The sequence below is a fragment of the Amblyomma americanum genome, chromosome 6 (genome assembly GCF_052857255.1).
Source record: "Amblyomma americanum isolate KBUSLIRL-KWMA chromosome 6, ASM5285725v1, whole genome shotgun sequence".
Lineage (NCBI taxonomy): Eukaryota > Metazoa > Arthropoda > Arachnida > Ixodida > Ixodidae > Amblyomma > Amblyomma americanum.
This window is the reverse complement of record NC_135502.1, coordinates 59,368,933-59,391,622: the sequence shown is the minus strand read 5'-3', so window position 1 is coordinate 59,391,622 and position 22,690 is coordinate 59,368,933. Positions and strand designations below refer to the sequence as shown.

Here is a 22,690-nt window from a genome sequence, read left to right as displayed (position 1 = left end):
GCACTCCACGGGCCTGAGTGCGTAAAACTGCTGCTTGCACCGTTTAATTTCGGAAACTGCGGGTAGCTTTCAAGAAGATTAAGTTCTCTTTTCTTTTTCTTCGCCTGCCTCCGTTTCTTAAACTTTTTGCTTGACAAAAAAAAAATGTATGGGGGACGAAATGGACAGGGAATGTAAAAGCTAGGAGCTGCTTTTGGAAGGGATCTGCGCACTGAAACAAAGTGGCGTTACAGAGAACAAGGAAAAAAAGTGTTAGGAGAACTGAATGGAGGAGTGACGTGTGGGGTGAGTAAAGGTCAAGCGTGCGATGAGTATTCAGATATACGACCAACAAAAACGAACGCAAGAAGTAACGTTATTTTGGTCAGCAGAGCCGGGGAGCCCACATCATTATAAGAGGAGGCAACTGCTGCCCACGGAAGGTTGTATCTGTGCGCCGCTTTCTTAATCGATTTTTGCCGCAGACAATGGAACAAGGCGGGTGGATAAAAAAAAAACGGCGGGCGACCAGCGTTCCTCACGGCGGGGTGTCTAGCTCTCTCCTCGCGTAGGCGAGTCGAGTCCTCCGCTCCCGTGGACTCCTCCGCGGAGGTGGCAATTCCGAGCGCGGTGCAGCGATATCGATTGAGGGGGAGGGCCCAAGCGCATGCGAAAAACCGCGTCCCTGGCTGAACGCTGTGCTCAGGCACGAGCCACGGAGTCGGTGCCGTTGGTGCAGGGTACGGAGACACTTGGGCAATGCACGATGCAAATCGTGGCTGGTCGTGCAATCTTATGAACGGTACCTGTCCTGCACACCTTCTTCCTATATCACTCTCCAGTGTGCATACCCCGAATCTCTCCGCAAGTGCGGAATACGTGCATCGTAAATGTGAACACGACAGGCAACGATGTAATGTAACTGGATCCTACTATAGAGGAAACAAGAAATACGCTTACAGTGCCAATTAACAATTGTATTTAAACGATTTTCTTTTAGCTGGCTTTCTTCGTGAATAAAATAATGAAGCCCGCTTAATTTGCATGGCTTATGCCTTCTGGCGTCGCGTAGCAACAATGTATCCGTAATAATAGAGAGACCTGGCTTGCCTAACTAGCCCTAATCCGCGCGTCGTAGAGGCCCTTCGGATGCACCGGCGCTTGGAGGCTTTTTTTTTTTTTTCACGAAAGCCGGGAAGCAGGAAACCTGGAGAGCCAGGGCTATCGCGCAGCACCTGGCGGTTCCCTCGCACACGCTGTCTCTCTCTCTCTCTGTCTCTCGCCCTCGCCTCGCATCCGCGCCGAGGCAGCGAGGCGAACGAGCCGCTTCTTCGACCGCTCCGCATCCTCTTTCGCGCCGGCAGTCGGGCTTCGCCTCATCGACGGCTCGCGGCATCCCCTGGCTTTCTCAACATCCAGGTAAGAGCGCGATTTGTACGCATGACGAAGTAGTTTTCTGTGGAAGCACGCTGGTCGTTGTTGGCATATACTCGCGCTGTGCTGCAGCTGCTGTGGAGTTGGCAATTCTGAACCAATGCGAGCGCGCGAGCGCTTTTTTCACTTCCTTTTCAGGGCACGTGCGGCAGTTTTGCTGTTTCGGTATGCGGCACGAGGACTGTATTAGGAGAAGGCCATTGGCCGTTATCGATGTAAGCGGGCCTTCTAGATGGCCTTGATTCCGGAGTTATAGCGTGGCGATCTTAGCGACTATGTTGACCGCGGTTGACGCGGTTTAATCGAGATGATTTCATCAAAATTATAAAGAAGCGATTCATCCTCTTCCCGGAGAGATGTCTCGTAAGTGCGTTTCGCCCTTTCTAAATTCGCGAATCGTAAAACAAATACTCAGTCGCAGTACTGTCTAGCTTTTGAACGTGTCAGAGACTCGTGTTTAGACAGGTACACATTAATCGCGTACCACCACTTCGGAGCTACACGTGTGTTAGATAGCCATTTAGATTCACAGCAGTAAGATGCTCTGAAATTCGGTCACATGAAGGTGCCAGAAGTGAATGTACTAAGTTATAAGAGGAGTGCCCTTGGTTAGGGCACAGTAGCAGCGCTGTAAGTTTCAGAGGGTGGTCAGAGGGGCTTCGTGGAGTTACGTAATGTGCTATGGTCGAGGGTCGTTTTTTGTGAGCTGAGAATATGGTCGCGGCTGGTGTGTCGACACAAGCGCCTCGAGAAGATTGTGGAGGAGCTAGAGGCATACACAGTATATGCTTGTGGGTATAAGTTTCGCCTCTTGCAGAAGGCTGGATTTCTGCAATATGCAATGTCCAGTGTGCTAAGCATTCCGGATGAGATACGTCAAGGATATCGGGTGTCGACATAGTCACTGTCAGTGGGCGAAGAAACAAGCGACCAATCGCGGTAAGGCGCGGCGCAACTACGATACGCAATTGCACTTACGCGAATTCCTGTCTGTAAGGAATGACTTCCAACAAGGACACACCAGTCCATCGACGCTGAAGTGTAGAAAGTTCCAGCTCTGCAAGTTTGGCCGTGCAAGCTGCAATGAATTGAACAATCACACCAATTCGACTCAAGTGTAAATTGTTCTTTATTTTTAGTTTGGAGACGGAACAGTCAGACCCCGAGGCATCTTAAAATGGCGTAAGATACGAAATATGTTTCTGCACTTTAAATATAGCCCAACAGAAAGTCTGATTACCAGAAGCATATGAATCATTTGTTATCTGTGGTAGCAGCATGAGAACTGACGTCAACAGGTAAGCAATATTCAGCGGGTTCGAACTTTTTTATTTGTTTTACGTATGCAGCTCTCAGTGTGTCTTTTGCCAATGAAAATTAATGGCCCCCTACCCTGCATCCTAACCCCATCTGATATTTTTTCCTGAATTATCTACTCATGTAGAGTAATATATGCATAGCGCATACCAGAAAATTTGCTGCGAAGAGTGCAGGGTCTGAGCAGTTTTCGGATATGTAATGGTGCGATTTGTTGTAATAAACTAGCTCCTCGAATATATATCGGAGTACACGTCAAGATGCCTATCCGCACCTTTTACATGTAGCTGTGCTGATCACCCTGTCGATCACCTTCGAACAGCGCTCAATACTAGATTTTTTTCTCCACTCAATACCAATGTTTATAATTTTCTCAAACACTGAATATGTTTGAAAGGCGCAATGGTATAAAATATTTTTTTCCCTCTTCCAACTCGGACCCGGACCACGCACAATGCAATTCTTTTCCTTTAATGTTTCAGTTCACCTCAATGTGGTTTAAATCAGCCGTGTTCCGTGACCATACTTGTAGTGCCCTAGCGCTCGGCAAGATTGACGTTGTGAAGACATAGCGTTCCGTAATAATATTATTGTAACGTTGAGTTATTAACATTGTAACGTAATTAAGTAACATTATAACAATATTGTAAGTTATTTTAATGTTAGTAGCCACGAATCAGCCTTATTTCCCCCACGCTGCATTGCGTTCATCCTTATAGGAATACTGGGCACATTGTTTCCATCAGATTCAGACTTGAGCCGGACGATGATTAGTAGCAGGAATCTGCAGAAACAATGAGGTCTTCGATCACTGCTGCGCCTTTGATTAATGATCTGCGCGCCTTTATTTTGCATTGCAACCTCTTGGTGTGGTTACCATGTGTGATGCACCTCACTTTCGCTAGACATCGTTAGCCAGCTGCTCTGGAAAAAGCTCGTTTGTATAGTGTAGGGCTAAAAAAAAAATTGTAGAGCGTGGTGGTGCCGGAATTGATACTTGGAGATGCGCACTTACGAGGAAAAGAAAGAGCCGTCCGTTTGTTTTGAATTTTAATGCCGGTCTAAATAACAAAACTGTCAGTAGTTTTGTTCTAGTTTAGCGCTTAATTTTGTTCCTAATTTGTACAATAAGCAATAAAAAGAAACAGCAGCTTTGTCACCTCTGGGCTCAAGTGTGGCTCTGGTGCGAGATTTGGGAGGTGGCGGCTTTTTTTTTTTTCGCTCACGGGTATACACAGATAAGAGAAAGAAAAAAATCAGTAGGAAACCAGGTTCACTGAAAACCTCTGAGAGAAAGTGGAATAGTAAACTACAGTTCGCAAGCGCTATTCTCACACTGAAAAAAAAAAGAAACATACTGCCTAAATCTATATCACTGCAGCACTCACCGCACTGCGAACACAGGACGTACTGTTATTTGCTCAAAGCTGTGATTTTGTGACATGGCATAAAGCATCGACACTATACGAGTTGTTTCATCTCAGATGTTCTGCAGTTTTAAAATGTAGGCTTTCTGAGATATAAAAACGTTTTTTTTTATTGGCATAGCATTCTCAGCGGCGCAGCGCATCAGAATAGAGCTAAAGCGTGCTAACAGTAGGCTGGTTAACTGTTACTAAGTACCTTTTAGCTATTAATGTTAATCTCCTCATTTAATGAGAGGCGTGTAGCCTACCGTAACTAATACCCACAACAGTTTTTAGAATTTCAAAAACGCATCACCCTCGGCGCTACGGACCAAAAAATTTTGCGTACATGAAGCCAAAATACGTGCGTTTTAGAGAAGTTTGCAGGCAAAGCAACCTCTCCAGTGCACGTAACTCGTCGAAATAGCCAAAATTTGTTGGGCCACAGCGCCGAAAGTAACACCTGTCTGGGTGGCCCACCTCAATGTTGTACTCAAACGTGCCAAAGCGGACAGGCTTGTACAATGTATACGGCCCTGTTCGCGTGCATGCACGTACACGTCGCAGGCCAGCCATGCCGCAGTACAAGCTGGTCGACTACAAGGTTCCTTCGTCCGGCCGCCTGGCGGCGCTACTGTTCACCTACGCGGGCGTCGACTTCGAGTACGTCACCTACGAGAAGTCCAAGGCGGCCGAGGCAGAAGCCGGTAAACGAACCAAACACTTGCCACCGCATGCCGCGTGCTTTCTGTAATCCTTTCTTCCCCGCACACGCTCGCGTTTTCGTAAATGAGCTGCTGGTACGCTCCAAAACCAGCATGAGGTGGATGTGGAGGCATGGAGCGCGGAGAACGCGATGAAGGAAATAACTTGCGTTGCCTGTAACCCCGTTAGGTCGGCACAACTGTATTATGCGCACGCTCGCGAAGTTTGCAGTAGAGTGTTGAAAAACGCATTTCGTTGCGATCAGGAAGTGGCTTTTGGCATGCCGGAATTGGTGTACTATAGGTTTCAGTAAATACTGACTGCTCTGAAAGTAGCGAATTTATGGGAAAGTATGAGAGGAGGCGGTTGGATGGGGTGGTCTCATATATGCACCTTGCGTTAATTGAACTTTATATTAAAAAAAGGGGGGGGGGGGTCAGTTATTGTTGTTGGCAAAAAAATTGCCCCCGAAACAGAGGAGGTCATTTTTTACCATTTAAAAGCCCTTCGTGTCACTTTCGATAAATACTGTAAAAGAAAAGGGAAGACTATCTTCATTTCGTGCTCGCAAATGAACATCAGTTTCTCTCATTAGTGCAGAAACGTCCTTTACTAAAATGTTTTTCAAAGCAAGGTCATGTTGCCAGCCGCCAGAGATGCAGGAGGCCTGCTGGAAGATGACTCGCTGCAAAGGCTAACTATAAGGGCAAAACAACCTAGTTTCTGTGGTCGTATTTATTCGCTGGCAGTTGATAGAACAGTTTTGGATTTTTATATTGAGCTTTTCCATGCGCCTGACCATTAGTGTACATACTTATAATTGTATGGCATTCAGAAATTGTTCTAATTCACTTAATTATGCACTATATAGTCATATTTTGCCTCATATAGATTCCAGTCTCTTACATTCTGCAATGTTTTGCCACCACAAGTGGCGAAATAATTAAAGTTCATCAACTTTCTGCGTCCTTCATAGGGCTATCGCAGGAGTGGATGTGAAAGGCATCAATTGCAACAACGAAGTATACGGCAATATGAAATAATAGAAGCAAAAATGAATAGTACAAGAAAAAAATACGAGCAACAATACAGGCAAAATGCTAAGAGAGATCCCACTTTTCAATAGTGGCTAAAAATAAATTTAAAGAGAGAGAACGAGAGGAGACAGGTGAAAAATTCCAGCATTGAATTGCACGCGGAAAGAAATCATTTAAAAGCGTTTGTGCGGGCTAAGCAAAGGCTGATGTTTAGCTAATGCTTACTTATTGCTGTAGATGGTTTAGAAAGAATTAGGCAGTTATCTGCAGAAACTGGCAGGAGGCGTTAATTATGTAACAAATAAACTTTAATGATTCAGTGAGTCGACTAGCTGAGAGCGGTTGTAAATATAGAGAACAAAACGCTGTGGAAAGCGAAACGTTCTTATCGTATCGGCAGCATATAAAACGAATGACTTTCTTTTGGATTGCTTCGATTTCGCTAACGTCGCATTTTTTGTAAAGATTCCAGGCTGGAGGGACATATTCTAGTAATGGCCGGGTTAGTGATTTATACTTAACTTTGTGTCCCTCGGAGATATCCTATGATGATGATGATGATGATGAATTTTTATGGCGCGAAGGCATCTGTGGCCAAAGAGCGCCATGCCACAAGATATTTTCATCTACTCAAGCTGGGGTCAGGTACCAATTTCCCAAGAATTTCGCCCTAAATAGACCGAACAGCAGACCAGGGGAAAGCTCGCGCCCATTATATCACCGGTGGGTACCCGGCGGCACTGGGGATCGAACCCCGCACCTCCCGCATGCGAGGCGGATGCTCAGACCGTGGTCTCGCCGTGGCCTCGCAGATATCCTAGTTTCTTCAATGCCTTTGAGGTTAATAAATCTTCGTGTGTTTTACAGACAATGACATAAAGAGCATTTATTGGGCCTTTATTTGCAGAACAACAATGGTGGCCATTTTAGTTTTCCTATGCAAAATTCCTCGGCTAGAGTGGAGGTTGTTGGCACCCTCGTAAATCTGCCCCTGTGCTCTGGCGATATTTTATGCTAAGTAAGGGACACGAATCGTACTAAACTTAAACCTCCGATTAATCAATCGACAGTTCTATTACCGTCGTGCGATTTTTAGTCACGGGAGCCGGATAATTAAGCCAAGCGCGTAGTCTTGAAATTCTGCATACCGAGCGCAGTTAATTACTTTCGTCTGCAGAGCTCAGCAGACGAAAAGACGAAAACTGCAGGCCCGCAGTTCTTGCAAGCCCGCACATCTGGCCCGCATAGTTGCAGGGACTCGCTCCGTTTTAGCGTAGCGCCAGTTTTGGGGACGGTAATTTGCTTTCCAGCCACCTCAGCGCGATGGGAGATGCAGTATGTAATTCAGTGCAGCTGGTATGGCTTCATAAGAAACTTTCTGCTGCAGGAAGATGAGGACAAGTTTGTTTGTTTCTGCAGGCAAGGTCACGAACAACAATTTTTATCGATTCAGTAATTCATTGTTTTATGGATCGATCGGTCAGTTGATTGACTGATGCCTTCATTTTGCTCATATTTAAGGTCACCGCAAAAGCGCAGCTGAGGTTATATCGTGCAATCACATAATATGTGATTGCATGACATGACTTCAGTTCCTGTGGGTCGATACATGTATGCGCTAAGTAAGAAAGCACTATGAACCCATTCAGGTGCTGCAAAGTAGCATATTCTGGGATCAGTACGCAGCGCCAACTGTTTTATTCCGCTGTCAGCACTGAGGCTAATCCTCTCGCTTTGGTCACTGTGTTAGTGCGCGCGTACATTTAACTTTACAAAGAAGTAAAAGAAATGATAATACGGATACAAGGCGCGTGCCGTATGCGGGCCCCTTGTGTCAGGCAGCGGGGCTGATTGCCGAGTCTATAGTCAGCGAATAAAAATGCGGCAAGTAGCCGTGGATGAGAAATCTGGATGAGAACGTCTTCTATTGTTCTGATTGCGCTTCCAGATGAAGTGGCTTATGGTTACTTCGTGGCCGACATACCCAGGCGCTACCGGAACCAGTACATGGTCGTTGGTGTTCTGCTGAGACAGGAAAGCGTGTTGTCTTCCACGCATAGTCAGCCGTCGGGAATAAACGACGGGCGTCCACCTTCTCTTGAGTCTCTTGAGCCCGATATGCTCTATCTTTTATCAGTGTCCATGTTGGGCTGTCAACTAACAGTACACGACAGGTACACGACAGGCGCAGCGGTACACAACCAACGAGGAAACATCCTAATGGGCGCTGGACTTCCCTTGGACGTCTTGGAGACGTCCTAAACGTCCGAAGGATGTCCATAGTGGTTCTAATGTCCATTGGGATAGACGGTGCGAAATGACAGCTATTTGTTGGGAGACAAGGAGACCTCTGACAAGCGTGCATTCGTGGGTTAAGTAGTGCACGGGCAGCGAAGAAAACTAGGCTTAACCAGACGAGACGATGGGCAGAAGAAGCACAACGGGACCGGCGTTCCCGCCTCCATGTGTATGTCGTCATGCATGGCTAGGCCCAGATATTTTTCCTCCAAGATTTCTCATCACAAATGCGCCGGCAGCTTGCTATGACGGGGTTGCCCGGAACGACCTACCCCTCGTGTAGCAAGGCCGAATGGTGGGCCTGTTAGTAATGCATGTTCAGAAGGGTTTCTACCAGTTAAAAAAAAGACATGAGCGAGGACAGCACAGGACACTGGCTGGACGAACAAGTGAGAATTTTACTCAAAACAGATGGCCGAGTAAAAGCCACGCATGCGCCAAGTCAGGATTGGTAACCTATGTATAATAATTAAAAAAATGAAGTTCCCTTAAGTAAGTGGCATAGATGGTGAATTAAAGCAAGAACGACTCTTGTCTATGCGTCTTTTCTGGCTGGTAGAAACTACCTTTTTTGAACCACTCATGTAATACCCAACAGGGGCATCTGATGCATTAATTAATCGATAAAAATAAGGCAGTCAAAGAACTGCCGGCCCGTCTTTGTCATTCATCACGTTATGAAAGCATACAATGCGCCTAGAGGCGTATCGACCAGAGTTGCCGAGTTTCCTTTCTGGTATCATTCCAGCTTTCGGTGCGAGGTAGGCGTGAAGACGGAGGGCTGGTCCAGAACGAGAGTCGAATGCTTGCCATTGTTTCAGATAAGAGAACTTCGCTCCGAAGTGGGCGAATGTTTTGGAAGCCTGCTTCTCTAAGCAACCAGTACGACGTGCATCTCTCACAACATCTTTTCTCACAAAAAGCATTTCGCAGCGCAGGCTTCAGCATGTGAGAATCATTACATGGAATGGCTCTACGTCGCCATTCCGGGAATGACGATTGACGTGCTTATATTCTGCACTTTCAGAAACAGGAAGCAACGAAACTGTCGCAGATGTTACTTTCCCATAATGAACTTGTTATAATGGCCCAAGCTCTAGATCTTGCAGCGAGCACGGATGCCATAAGCAGGTTTGTTTCATTTAATCTGGTTTCATTTTAAGGGGTTTAACGCCTCAAAACGACTCGGGCTATGAGGGACGCCGTAGTGAAGGGCTCCGGAAATTTCGACCATCTGGGGTTCTTTAACGTGCACTGACATCGCACAGTACACGGGCCTCTAGAATTTCGCCTCCATCGAAATTCTCCCGCCGCGGCCGGGATCGAACCCGCGTCTTTCGGGCCAGCAGCCGAGCGCCATAACCACTGAGCCACCGCGGCGGCTGTTTTACTTAATCTAGTGTTGTACTGCAACGACCACAAATATAGCAGCAAGAGTAACGCACGTGCCATTTGAACAGAGGAGAACAACAGCAGCAACAACAACAAGGCGCTGTCGTATGACACGTGATCTATAACGCTTATTACGTGCGAACTGGGCCACAGCAGTGGCGCCGGCATAACACGAATTTCCTCCGTGCCAAATGACGTTGCTCGTATTGAACCGCGACTGAAATGAGGCGTTCCGGGCAGCTCTCTCTCCCCCTCTTCCCGCCTACCTGTAGGCTTGTGGGCCGCCGCAGGGGCTGTTCTCAGCAGCAGCCGTGCACCACGACCGGCGCAGGAAATTGATTTGCTCCAAACACGCTCCGCGAGCGCGTTTCACGCGACGCTGCCTTGTGCGTTCCACAAATGCCGCGCTGCCGCGGAGGAGCTTCGCCCGCCGCGCTATCGAAGCAGCAGCCCCGCACTCCGCTTTGCGGCTAAGCACTTCCTATAAGTTCCTGACAGCTTGCGCAGGAGCGACTAAACTACGACGAGAGTGAAAAGAAAAAAAAAATTGAAGAACCACTGATTTTGTGCTTTCTTCACAAAGCGCGTCCGACTTGCACAAGGCCAGCTGTCTCGGACATATCCCTTCTGTTGTGAGGAAGCTGTGTGATACTGTAAGATACTGCTTTTAACTTACTGATGGGAGTGGTCTAATTATTTCTATGCGTAGCGAAATGTTCATTTTATTGTTTGTCCTGCGCTCGCACCGATGAGTTAATTAACACTGCCACAGAAAAAACAATGCGGTGTGTTTTTGACAGTAATTCGCAGAAAACTGCGAGCTTCCGAACTTCGCGTAGAAAAATGCGCTTGTCCGATCTCCAGGGTATGGTTAGCCTCAGCCCTGCAGAAACGTATCTGGTATGGTGTAGTACGGCACAATATGGTGTGGTAGGTATGGTGTGTATGGTACGGCATGGTGTATATGGTATGGTATAGTATAGTATGTATGGTAAGGTTTGGTATCGTGCGGCATGGTATGGTATGGTACGGTACGGTACGGTATGGTATGGTATGGTTACGGCAAAAGAGCACAGGAAGCGCTGGGCGAGGGGCTCGACAAGCAAGTAGAGAGAAAGTGGGTAAAGAAATAACCGGAATGTGCCCCGGTGAGCAGTCGCTTCTTGTTGCGAAGGTCACTGACCAACACGCCACCCAGTGTCGTATACGGTCTTTCACCTAGAAGCCATTGGGTCATGGTGTCTCTTCCTCTCTCTTTTCGCACCCCTGCTCGAGAATAAACGGTGCCCTTCTCTTCCGCTGCGCACAGCTGCTCCTTTTGGTTCGCTGCCCGTGCTCTACGCGGACGGAGAGATGCTGGGCTCGGACTACGCCATCTGCGTATACATCGCAAGGCAGTACGGTGAGTGCTGAGCACGTGACCTCTCCGACAGGAACGCGGACGCCTGTAGGCTGCACTTTAATGGAGATCACTAAACGCCGTCGACGCTACGTCACTCCGGCGGTCAGAGTAGCAGAGGCAGTAACGCGCATCGAACACGAAGTCGCGTTTCCCATTTTGTCTTCTGCTTCTCCGGGTTTGCGGAACTGTATGCCGGATCCGGATTCGGTGCAACACAAGTACCCGACACTTGAAGCTTCTACGTCAGTCTTCAAAGCTAAGAGGAAAACGATACGATGGGGGGGGGGGGGGGGGGGGGTGTTGCTGTATAAACTGCGTCCAGTTTGGGTGCTTGAGAGCCGCTGAAATTTGTTCAGTGCCGAGGTTGTTCGTCTGGTGTTATGTCTAACATCTGGGTATACAGTGAGCACAGCGTCAGTTTCCATCCCACGCTTCTGGCCTCGGAAAACTTCGCATATGCTCTTTCTGCTGCAGGTCTGGAGGGCAAGGGCGCCCGGGAAGCAACGAAGTGCGCGACCATCGTGACGGGCATCGCGTCCCTCTTCGCCAGCGTGCGTCACGCCAAGCCGCAGAGACTAGCGCCCGAAGAAGACGTAAGTGGAACGGAGGTGGGGGCGAAACGGAGGAGGAGAGAGAGGCTTTTATAATGCCGAGTTGGGGAATAGCAGCAAGCGACACGATCGAATTCGTGCTCAGTAACTAAAACTTGGATGGACCTATTAAAAATGGTCCATTTATATAAGTGGTGCTCCAAATAAAGGAAAAGATAGAATATGTGGAACAATGTTCCGGTTAAAATTAAAAAAAAAGTTATATGTAGAACAGTGTTCTTCATACGCGTATCTTGAACAACGTTTCGACTACATTCTGAAGATTATTATATGGAACCGTGTTTGATGTACAGAAATTTTCGTAACGCATACACATGCGCGTAGTAAGATCACGGTCAGTTCCGTTCGTCGCTCAGCTTGTATCGTCGGCACTTGTAGTGAGAATTTCGGTTTGCAACCACGAGTAACGCGCGCACTGTCGGGTTGTAATGGCAGCAGCAAATAGGAACACACTCGGGTCGGACAGTGGCGAAGAGATACACAGCATGCCTTGTAAGCTGAGGCGCTAAGTCTGTGGTTGCATGCCGAGTCCTGTACTTAGCTGCTTAGAATGATAGCCAGTTACGGATGAAAACACGAAACTAAACGTAGCTGAAGCGTTTAGTAGCCATTCCGCTCGCAAAAACGAAGAGGCGAGCGAGCTGTGAATTGAGGTTTGTATTCTGTAACTAGATGGACTGAAATTATATGTAACGAAACACGTCTGGCCACCGACAAACACGAATGCATAACCTCTGCATGTTGTGTGCCTTCTTCCATGGCTTTTAGTAGCGTGTTCTTTAACTAATGTTCGCTGCGGGGTGCATGTCCGTGCATATAGTTACCCATGAAAGCGGTAACGCCGTAGTTAGGCTTGGTAGAGCGCCGCAGCTGTTACCTAATGGTCGCGGAGTCGGTCACCTTCAGTCACAGGATGTCGTTCTGTTGGATGGCCGTTAATATCACCTAAAATCTTGAAATTCATAGTTTATACTTCAAACTTTTCAATGCCCGTAAGCCTTAATGCATTACAAGGACTGCTGATTTCCTTAATTCGTACGTTTAGCAAGCTCTTTATTTCCGTTTTTGTTTTCAGTATCACTCTTTGAGCTGTTCTTTTCAATGTCACCCTCTGTACTGTTGTATTGTCTGTTACTCGTGGTTGGCGTTGTTTTTAAACTAAACGCTTTCACTGCAGAGGGCAGGCTGCGGCGTGTTAAAAGAAATGTGAGGCAATTTTTGTTAATATATTTTTTATGTTGCTCTACTTACAGGTAATTCTGGTCGCGTTAGCCAGCACATAACGCGCGCAATATGGTAAACACGGGCAACACATCTGCAGGAACTGCGATATCCTAAAGCTTCACCGGATCACGTCAAAGTAAAGAAGCTTCGCCCGTTAATGTTTAGAGCATCATATATTTTTAAATGCTCGTTCCAAAGGCAGGCTGCTTACTGCCACAGAACGATGCTTCTTCACAACGCTTATGTTTGGAGCGCGCCTGTTCTCCGACAGATGTGTCCGACATGCAAGCAAAAAAAAAAAATTAAACCTGCAGGAAGATCGTTTTGCTCTGATACTCAAGCGGATGCAGACAAAGACGGACGTTTTCTTCTCGGCGTGTTGGTCCTCAATATATAGTGTACGTTAATCTCTGCGCGCATTTTAAGCACAGACACATCTCAGAAGCCGCCAGTGCAGCCGCCCGAATTCATTCAGGCTTTGAGCAGGCTATTAAAAACCTCGGAAACTTCCAATCCCATTCATTCACCGTTGCTGACGCCTTTCTATTTCCGCCCAATCGGGTCCTCGATTGTCCGAATCAGACTCCAGATATTTGGAATCGGTTAGAAAAACAACACGCCTCCAACTGCATGTCTTCTATACTCCGGCTAACTGCGGCTACAAACAGGGCTACGATGCCAGCAACGGCCACTGTTGGAAGGCTGGCTCTAATATTCACTAAAGCTAAAAAAACACAAGATTAAAGGGGTGGTGATGACGATGAATTTTTATGGCGCAAGGGCATCTGTGGCCAAATATCGCTATGGCACAAGGTGTTTATTTCTCTCAAGGTGGGGGTCAAAGACCTATTTTAAGCATTTCACCCTAAATAAGCCGGGCACCAGACCATGGGAAAGCTTGTACCCATTGTATCACCGGTGGGTACCCGGCGGCACTGGGGATCGAAGCCTCACCTCCCGCATGCGAGGCGGATACTCAAACGACTAGGCCACCGACGCGGTTTTACACGCTTAGTGTACTCCAAACAAAATGAACATATTTTTTAAAGGAAGTATTGTTTATTTTCCAGCGGAAAATGATTGTTTTTCATTACTGATAAGCTTTAAACTTGTTGAACAAATGCGTTTGCGTAACGACCACGTGATCGCCATGTTTGCTGTGTCTGAAAACGTAGCAGCGCCACAGTTCGGTTTAAGGCATTGCAACTGCGGTCAAGTGCGGCTAGTGCGGTTAAGGCTGCTTGTGTGACAAGGGAATAAGTGGTCCTGGCCCTACAGTCGAAAGTTATTTAGGAGTTGCCTTGTTTTGTTTTGTTTTTTTGCTCAAAACTAGACTGTTAGGAGTATATATATGGACATTTATGGTTAAATTCTTGTCGGTGTTCCGACCATACGCGATGCAGCCGTACCTAGATATATTGAACTCAGATATTTCGAATTACTGGTTATATCGAAGACACAGATTATTACCTTGGAAATCCTGCGTCAAGGTATAGGTAAGTTGCGCTCTATAACGAACTAGAATTTCGCCAGACATTCGACATACCGAACTACGCGCCTGCTCCCTGCAAGTGGCGCTTCTCCTACTAGCGCTCTTAGATATACTCTCACAAAGACTGGTCGGCTGTACGGCCTTGGGCAGCTGGTGGCACCGCTAGTGTTGTGAAATCGTTTGACGAGTTTAACATGGGTAGTGCTTGAGGGTGGCCTTCGATCTGTTGGTTGGTTGGTTTTGGGGGAAAGGAAGTGGCGCAGTATCTGTCTCACATCTCGGCGGACACCTGAACAGCGCCGTAAGAGAAGGGATAAGTGGGGGACTGAGAGAAGAAAGGAAGAAAGAGGTGCCGTAGTGGAGGGCTCCGGAATAATTTCGGCCACATGTGGATCTTTAACGTGCACTGAAATCGCACAGCACACAGGCGCCTTTGCGTTTCGCCTCCATCGAAACGAGGCCGCCGCGGTCAGGTTCGACCCTGGGTACTCCGGATAATAACGACTCTTTTTCCACGCCATACTGCTGTGATGCGGTGAAGCCAACCTAACTAAGGCTTAGCGGGAGCCCTTGTTTGGGATGCTTCGCTCGCTTTGCTGCCATAAGCGTCGCGGAACCCAACTGCCCCGGAATTTTATAATGAGCGATTACTCCATTTATAGTGTACTAGTAACAGGATTAGATACGTTATGATAGGCAGTGGCTAGTTCCAAACAATCGTCTGCTGTGGGTTTAGGTTACGTACAGCGAGTGATGTTCTGCCAGCACGGCGGCGGGTGGCACGTCGTACCAGGAGTAAGTACATCCCTATATATAGTGGGCGCAATGTATTTTTGCTTCCAGATTACAGATCACCTTCTATACTGCCATTTTTGTATATCGAATTACGAATATATCGAACTGTTTCGCGATCCTCTTCAGACATAACACAATAATTTCAGTAGCATTCTCAACTATGTGCTGTGGGATACACGGGTATCCCCTCCTCGTCCCCCGCGCCAGCGGCGACCGTGACCTATACGGGCGCGCTGGCCACCAGGAATGTGGAGAGAAGGCACCCCCGCGACTCTGCTCATTTCCGCCCCAGCACTGACGTGACGTCACGGCAGCGCGTCGCCTTCTGCGGAGAGGGTAGCACGCCTAAGCTTGACGGTAACGATTTGCTGCGAGGGAGACAATGACCGAGGGGATAAAAGGCGTGATCGCGCGGCGGGAAGGTCTCTCTCGCCGCCGGACCTGACCTAACTACCCCACGGACCCCTTCCGCTGCCCGCCGGCCCCCGAACACCAACGCCGGTCGACGTCAACGACTTGGTGAGCTACTGAACATCTATTTTACGGATAGAACATTCTTCCGCAGTGTGCTTTACCTCGCGTTAGGATAATAAACTATTTCCTAGCGTACCCTGCCGTTGCCTATTTCGTCCGGACCTGCCGTGGCTGCGACTCTGCGCCACGGGTTGGGGAAACGTGTTGCGTGCTTAAATAACGCCTGCGTGTAGCTTGCACGGAAGCTCGCCTTCCCGGCCGGCTGGACGCAGAGTGACCCCATATCTTGGCGCCCGAACGTGGGGCGAACTAGGCAATAGAGCAGTGACCTTTGTTGGAGCGAACGACTACCGTCGCCCTAACAAAGGATGGCAGCCGACAGGAGTGACTTGCAGTCTTTGTTTATGCTGTCAGAGCCAGCGGCACATAACCAGGGCTCCCTACTTGACGCGCCGTTGGAAGGGTTTGAATTTGTGAATCTTGGGCGTTCCACGCGGAATAGCCGAGTAACATCCCCTGACGCGTCGGTAGGACTTAGGCCTGGCATGGGGGGCTCCACATCGGGCGCCTCGCCGCTCCGCGGCGCGAACAATGAGGCATCTAGGCCTCATCATTCGACGCCATCAGCGGCTGCGCCCAACTCCGGGGGTGTTAGTCCGCAATCATCCGAGGTGCTCTTGCAGAACGCAATGCAGGTTATGCAGAGTCTAGCGGGTATTTTGCAAAACAATTTGCAAGCCCCGGCCCAGTCACCACGTGTTAGGATAGACTTGCCTACCTACACGGGGTACCACGACATTGCGGGAGCAAATGAGTACCTCGACCGTCTGCTGCATTATCAGCAAGTGACAGGAATCGCAGACGCCGAAATGCTCGCGCGTGTTGTGCCTGTTTCTTTGACGGAGCAAGCGGCCCGCTGGTACCGACTAGCCGGCAACCGAGCGAGGACAATGGAGGAGTTTTGCGCAAGCTTCCGCGACGAATTCCTTCCCGCAAACTATGAGTGGCGTTTGAGGAGAGAGCTGGAGCTCCGAACCCAGCACCCCGACGAGTCTCTGTTAGAGTACGTCCGAGCGATGGACGAACTTTATCGCCTCGCTGACCCTCGCGCCACGAACACGGAGAAAGTTGAGCGTGTCACGAGACAAGCGCACCCGACTTTCACGGCTTACCTGAGAGGAGTCAGCTTCAGAGATTTGGATGAGCTGGCAGCTGAGGCGAAGCGCATTCAGGGAGACATCCTCTCTGCGCGAGCGTATCGGCCGCCCCCACCCGCATCGCTGTCACTTGAGCCGCGCTGCGCGTGGAATGGCAGCTCAGCCCGCAGCCCCTCCAGAGCTGAAGCGTCAGCACGATTTGCTGACGAGCGTGTCCCAAGGGGTTGGGAGTTGTCCGACCGCGCTTTGGACCCATTCAGCTACGCGTTGCGAACAGCACACGCTGCCGCAGAGCGGAATGAACCGAGGCGAGATCGCGAGGCCGACACGCGGCCCCCACCATCCGCGCCGCGAGTTCGAGATGACCGACCGGAACGGGGCGACCAGCGCCTAGCCCGTCGGGGCCCGGGCAACCGTTGCTACCGGTGCGACCAGCCGGGACACTTCGCCCGCGAGTGTGGCCGCCCTCCCGCCCGTGACCAAACACGGTCGGGAAACGGCCAAAGCCGCCGGTGATCGACCTTCGATTCCGCGCGGCGTGCACAGAAAACCCCGGTTTGCTAGCGCCTTTGGCATGTCGCGTAGGAAATTCTGTTGACCTGTCAGCGCCGTTCATTGAGCTAACAATAGCTCGAAAGAAATTCACCGCGTTACTAGATACAGGAGCAAGCGCTTCTTTGTTCGGTGACGAGGTGTTAAACCATCTCCGCGAGAACAAAATCCGGCTGAGAGAGTGCGATACCACTTTTCGCCTCGCGAGCGGCACAGCGCAATCAAGCGGTGCAGCTAGGATAGTGGTTCGCTGGGAAAGACGCGTGCGGCGACAACGCCTCGTTCATCTTCCCTGTTTATCCGTTCCTGTAATTCTTGGACGAGACTTCCTAGCCAAGACAGGTATTGTGATAGACATCAGCAGCGGAGGCTACAGGGAGCGCACGTCAGGCGCCTTGAAGCCTTTCGCGAAAGCGCCCGCGGCGTCGCAGACCATTCAGACTCCGAACGCGGCGCGAGCGGGGGGAGACCGTGACAAATCCACCGCGCCAGCCCGAGATCCAGGAGGCGAGCGGACCATCGCCGCTGAGGGAGAGGGCAGAGAGAAGGTTGCCGCGGTAGAAAGTTGCTCTGCCGCGCAGGGAAGGTCAGCGCACCCCTTGTTGTCGGAAGTGAACAGCGTGACGGAGAGGGAGAAGGCACGTTTGTCATCGCTCCTCTACGAGTACAACGCGACATTCACTGACCGCCCGGGCCTCACTACCCTAGTCAGGCACCGAATAGACACGGGTGACGCACTGCCTTGGAAGTGCAATCCTAGACCAATTAGCTTGGCCAAGAGAAAAGCACTGGACAGCGCCTTAGACGAACTTATCGACACTGGCGTTGTTGAGAGGTCTAACAGCCCTTGGGGCTTCCCGGTAGTCTTGGTTCCAAAGAAAGACGATACATATCGACTTTGCGTGGACTACCGCAAGCTGAATGAGGTTACGAGGAAAGACGCCTACCCTCTACCCACCATTTCTTCCCTAGTGTCCAACCTAGGTGGGGCGAAGTACTTCACAACGCTCGATGCTAGCCGCGGATACTTTCAGGTTGAAATGAATGAGCGGGACAAGGAGAAAACTGCTTTCACTTGTCACAGAGGCCTTTTCCAGTTCAAGAGAATGTCTTTTGGTTTGGTAGGAGCACCCGCTACTTATCAGCGCCTAATGGACCGTGTTCTGGGAGATGCGAAGTGGCAACATGCGCTCGCGTACCTAGACGACATCGTGGTGTACTCGAAAACGTTCGAGGAACACCTGCGCCACTTGAGGGACGTCCTAGAGAGGCTGAGGTCCGCGGGAATCACTTTGAACCCGAAGAAGGCACAGATCGCCGCGACCCGAATAACACTGTTGGGGTTCACGATCGACAGAGGCCGCATTCTGCCGTGCGACGATAAGCTTGAGGCTTTGCTTAAGTTTCCGTCGCCCACAGATATAGCCGGACTCAGGCGCTTCCTGGGAATGGCGAACTTTTATCGCCAGTTCATCCCAGAGTGCGCAGCGCTGCAGGCGCCTTTGACAAAACTATTGAAGAAAGGCGAGCGCTGGAGTTGGGGTCACGAGCAAGAGGATGCACTGCGCAACCTCACCAAAGTGCTCGCTGACACGGCTGAGTTGCAGCTACCCGACCTAAACAGGGAGTTTGTGATTCAAACCGACGCAAGCGACCTGGGCTTAGGAGCAGTGTTGCTTCAGGAGCATGAAGGCTTTCTCCGTCCGGTAGCTTTCGCGAGCCGTTCGTTGACGCCGGCAGAGAGAAACTACTCGGTGACAGAGAAGGAATGTCTCGCGATAGTTTTTGCTCTGCGTAAGTTCGACTACTACGTCGATGGGGTGACATTTGTGATCGAGACGGATCACATGGCGCTCACCTGGCTGAGACGACTCAGCGAGCCGAGCGGCCGCCTAGCGCGTTGGTCCCTGTTGCTGCAGCGGTACGACTTCACCGTGCGCTACCGCAAAGGGAAAAACAACGCTGTGGCTGACGCACTCTCGCGAGCGCCTGTCCAGTGCGAGGAAGGTCACGCGACCGACCGCCCGACAGCCGGGGAGAGCGAGGGACTGACCCGAGCCGTAGCCCATGTAAGGAACGCGGACCAACCGTTGATCCAGGGCGAGAGCGTGAACCACGTGGACTACGCGAGTTCCGTGGGGGTCGTGTTCAGCAGAAAGGAGCTGCTCGAAGCTCAGCAGAAGGATCCGTTTTGTCGAAAGGTGTTCGACGGGCTCCGGGAGCCGGGCGGCAGGGCCGCCGCGCACACGGAGACAGCTGGTTTTGCTGTCGGTGCGGAGCGCTGGGAAACAGCTGGTAGTGCTGTGAGCGCGATGGATTCGTATCTGCTGGATTCCGACGGCGTCCTGCTGAGGTATATCCCCTCCGAGAACGACACAAACGAGGCGTTCAAGGTGGTGATACCGCGAGTATTGAGAGCAGCACTGTTACGCTACTTTCACGACTCGTGCATCGCTGGGCATGCAAGCGGCCCCAAGACTTACACTAAGTTGTGTCGCTTTGCTACCTGGCTTGGCATGAAAAGGGACGTAATACGCTACGCCCGCTCGTGCCACGTGTGCCAAAGTGTGAAGCCCCGAGGCGGACGACCACCCGGCCTCATGCACCCGATTAACAGCCAGACTCCCTGGCAAATCGCGGCGTGCGACATCATGGGACCGTATCCTATGACACCGAGTAGGAACAAGTTCTTGCTGGTGGTCACGGATCACTTCAGCAAGTGGGTTGAACTTTTCCCCCTTAGAAAGCTGACGGCACGAGTGATCATGGAGAAGCTGATGGACGTATTCACCAGGTTCGGTTTCCCAGAGCAGCTGATAACGGACAACGCGTCCTACTTCACTGCGAAGGTGTTCGTTGATTCGTGCGCTGCACTCGGCATTAAGCACAAGAAAACGACCACCTATCATGCTCAGTCGAACCCCACGGAACGAGTCAATCGCAACGTTAAGCACTTGCTGGTCGCGTACTCTGAGAGGCACAAAGATTGGGACTCCTATCTGCCGGAGATCGCGTTTGCTTTGCGTTCGACCGTTAACCGCTCGACTGGGTATGCGCCGTCTTCTCTCAATCTGGGTAGAGAGCTGCTAAATCCGATGGACCGGATTCTATCGGACAGCAGGAAGACGCCAGTCGCTTCGTCAGCACGAGCTGAGTACGCGACGCAGCTGCGCGCTAAGATGACGGAGGCCTTGCGCAAGGCTCGCCGCAACCTGAGCACCGCTAGGGCGCAGCAGAAAGCACAGTACGACCGCTCGCACCGGGATGTTCACTACGAAGTGGGCGATCTGGTGCTTCGACGCCAGCACGTTCTCAGTGACGCTAGCAAACAGTTTGCGGCCTCGTTGGCGCCGAAATGGATCGGGCCGTTCCGCGTGCGAGAGAAACTTTCCTCGCTCGTTTACAGGCTCGAGGACTTGCGGTCGAAACCGACAGGCGGACCGGTGCACGTATGCGACCTGAAACGTTACGTGCAGCGAGATGAGTGGGTAGAGGACACAGCCCGACCCGCGCCGCAGTCGGATAACGAGATCTGCGATCAGCCGGCGAACCCCGCGTCCCGCTATAACTTGCGCCCTAGGCAGAAACAGAATCTGCCTGCGCAGCCTAGAGCGAGGGCGCAAGCCGGCAGGCAGTCTCGTTAGATGCATGAACGTACGGGCCGCTCATGCCGATCAGTGTCACGCAAGACTGACTTGCATTAACCCTCATGACTCTCGTGAGGGTCGAACAGCCACGCAGCACGCGCTGCGGGAGCTGGCTACATCTGTGTTGACCTTTTCCAGCGCAGATGGAAAAGAAGCAGGGCACATCGGAACGACACCGTTCCACTACCAGCCACCATCCAGCTTCGGCAACGCGCCGCGCCCAAGGCTCGACGCTACGCCCCGCCCGCGACCTGCAGTTGCCACCCTGGCCACCCCGGCTACCTGCCACAACGCATCGGAGCTGCCCACCCGTCGACTGTGCGCCACCGCCTGCGGGGCCCCATTACCACCGCAACCCTGGGTCCTCGCCTGCTGACCAGGTATGCCAGGGCAGCCCAACCGCGGCCTCAACCATAAAGCGCCGCAGCCCTGGCCCCTGAAGCCACCTGACCCAGTACCTCAGGGGCGCAGCCATGGACCTGGCCGCCAAGCCCTGCAGCCGGCGCCAAGGAGGCGGTCGACCGAATTCGCCGGAACGGCGCAGCCGCGCGCACTCGGAAGACCGTGAGAGGGAGCAAGATTCCAAGCGTCATCGTGCGGGAGGCCAAGCCCTCGGAGCGAAGCAGCTGATCGGCGGGGGCGTGGCGCGGCCGTCAACCGATGCACCGGCGGGAGCTGAAGAACTTCGATCCCAGGATGGCGAAGATCAAGTAATGTTGCCCCTGTTTCTGTGTTCGGGAGGCTTCTTAAGGAGGGGAGGATGTGGGATACACGGGTATCCCCTCCTCGTCCCCCGCGCCAGCGGCGACCGTGACCTATACGGGCGCGCTGGCCACCAGGAATGTGGAGAGAAGGCACCCCCGCGACTCTGCTCATTTCCGCCCCAGCACTGACGTGACGTCACGGCAGCGCGTCGCCTTCTGCGGAGAGGGTAGCACGCCTAAGCTTGACGGTAACGATTTGCTGCGAGGGAGGCAATGACCGAGGGGATAAAAGGCGTGATCGCGCGGCGGGAAGGTCTCTCTCGCCGCCGGACCTGACCTAACTACCCCACGGACCCCTTCCGCTGCCCGCCGGCCCCCGAACACCAACGCCGGTCGACGTCAACGACTTGGTGAGCTACTGAACATCTATTTTACGGATAGAACATTCTTCCGCAGTGTGCTTTACCTCGCGTTAGGATAATAAACTATTTCCTAGCGTACCCTGCCGTTGCCTATTTCGTCCGGACCTGCCGTGGCTGCGACTCTGCGCCACGGGTTGGGGAAACGTGTTGCGTGCTTAAATAACGCCTGCGTGTAGCTTGCACGGAAGCTCGCCTTCCCGGCCGGCTGGACGCAGAGTGACCCCATATCTTGCGGGAGATGGGCTCTCTTGGGCCGGGATAATCGCCGCGATCGGACGCGTCGCGTCGGGGCTCCGCTCTTCGCCGACGGGGCGAAGAAGCGACGGGGAGACAGGCTCCCGTACTCGTCCCGTCCGGCCTGCGGAGTTTATATCCCTTGCCCTAGCGCGGGCGAACATTCGCTCGGAACCTTGCTGGTGAGTCGGACGTCCTTGATTCATTAGCGTACCTTGTTGCTAGCTGGCGTTATTGTTTCTGTAGCAATAAATGCCTGTTTGTGTCAGCCAATGTGTCGTTCCTTTGTTCCCCCAGAGCAAGGCCCGCCGTGGTCGGCGAGCGCTCGGTAGCGTACGCGATCACGGGGTGGGGACCGGGCGGCTTTGAACCGTGTCAGCCGCGATTGAGTGGGGAGAAAGTAAATAT

General features: G+C 51.3%; 1 protein-coding gene across 1 annotated transcript in view; it reads left to right on the top strand.

The window, feature by feature from the left end:
• Nucleotides 1-1,274: 1,274 nt before the first annotated feature.
• The window catches only part of LOC144094734 (glutathione S-transferase 1-like), a 47,262-nt gene continuing 25,846 nt past the window's right edge, over nucleotides 1,275-22,690 (top strand). Inside the window, exons 1-4 of the mRNA XM_077628643.1 lie at nucleotides 1,275-1,398; nucleotides 4,704-4,843; nucleotides 10,878-10,970; nucleotides 11,445-11,563. Coding sequence (XP_077484769.1) covers nucleotides 4,711-4,843; nucleotides 10,878-10,970; nucleotides 11,445-11,563 — 345 coding nt within the window. The 5' untranslated portion in view covers nucleotides 1,275-1,398; nucleotides 4,704-4,710. The remainder of the gene's footprint in view (nucleotides 1,399-4,703; nucleotides 4,844-10,877; nucleotides 10,971-11,444; nucleotides 11,564-22,690) is intronic.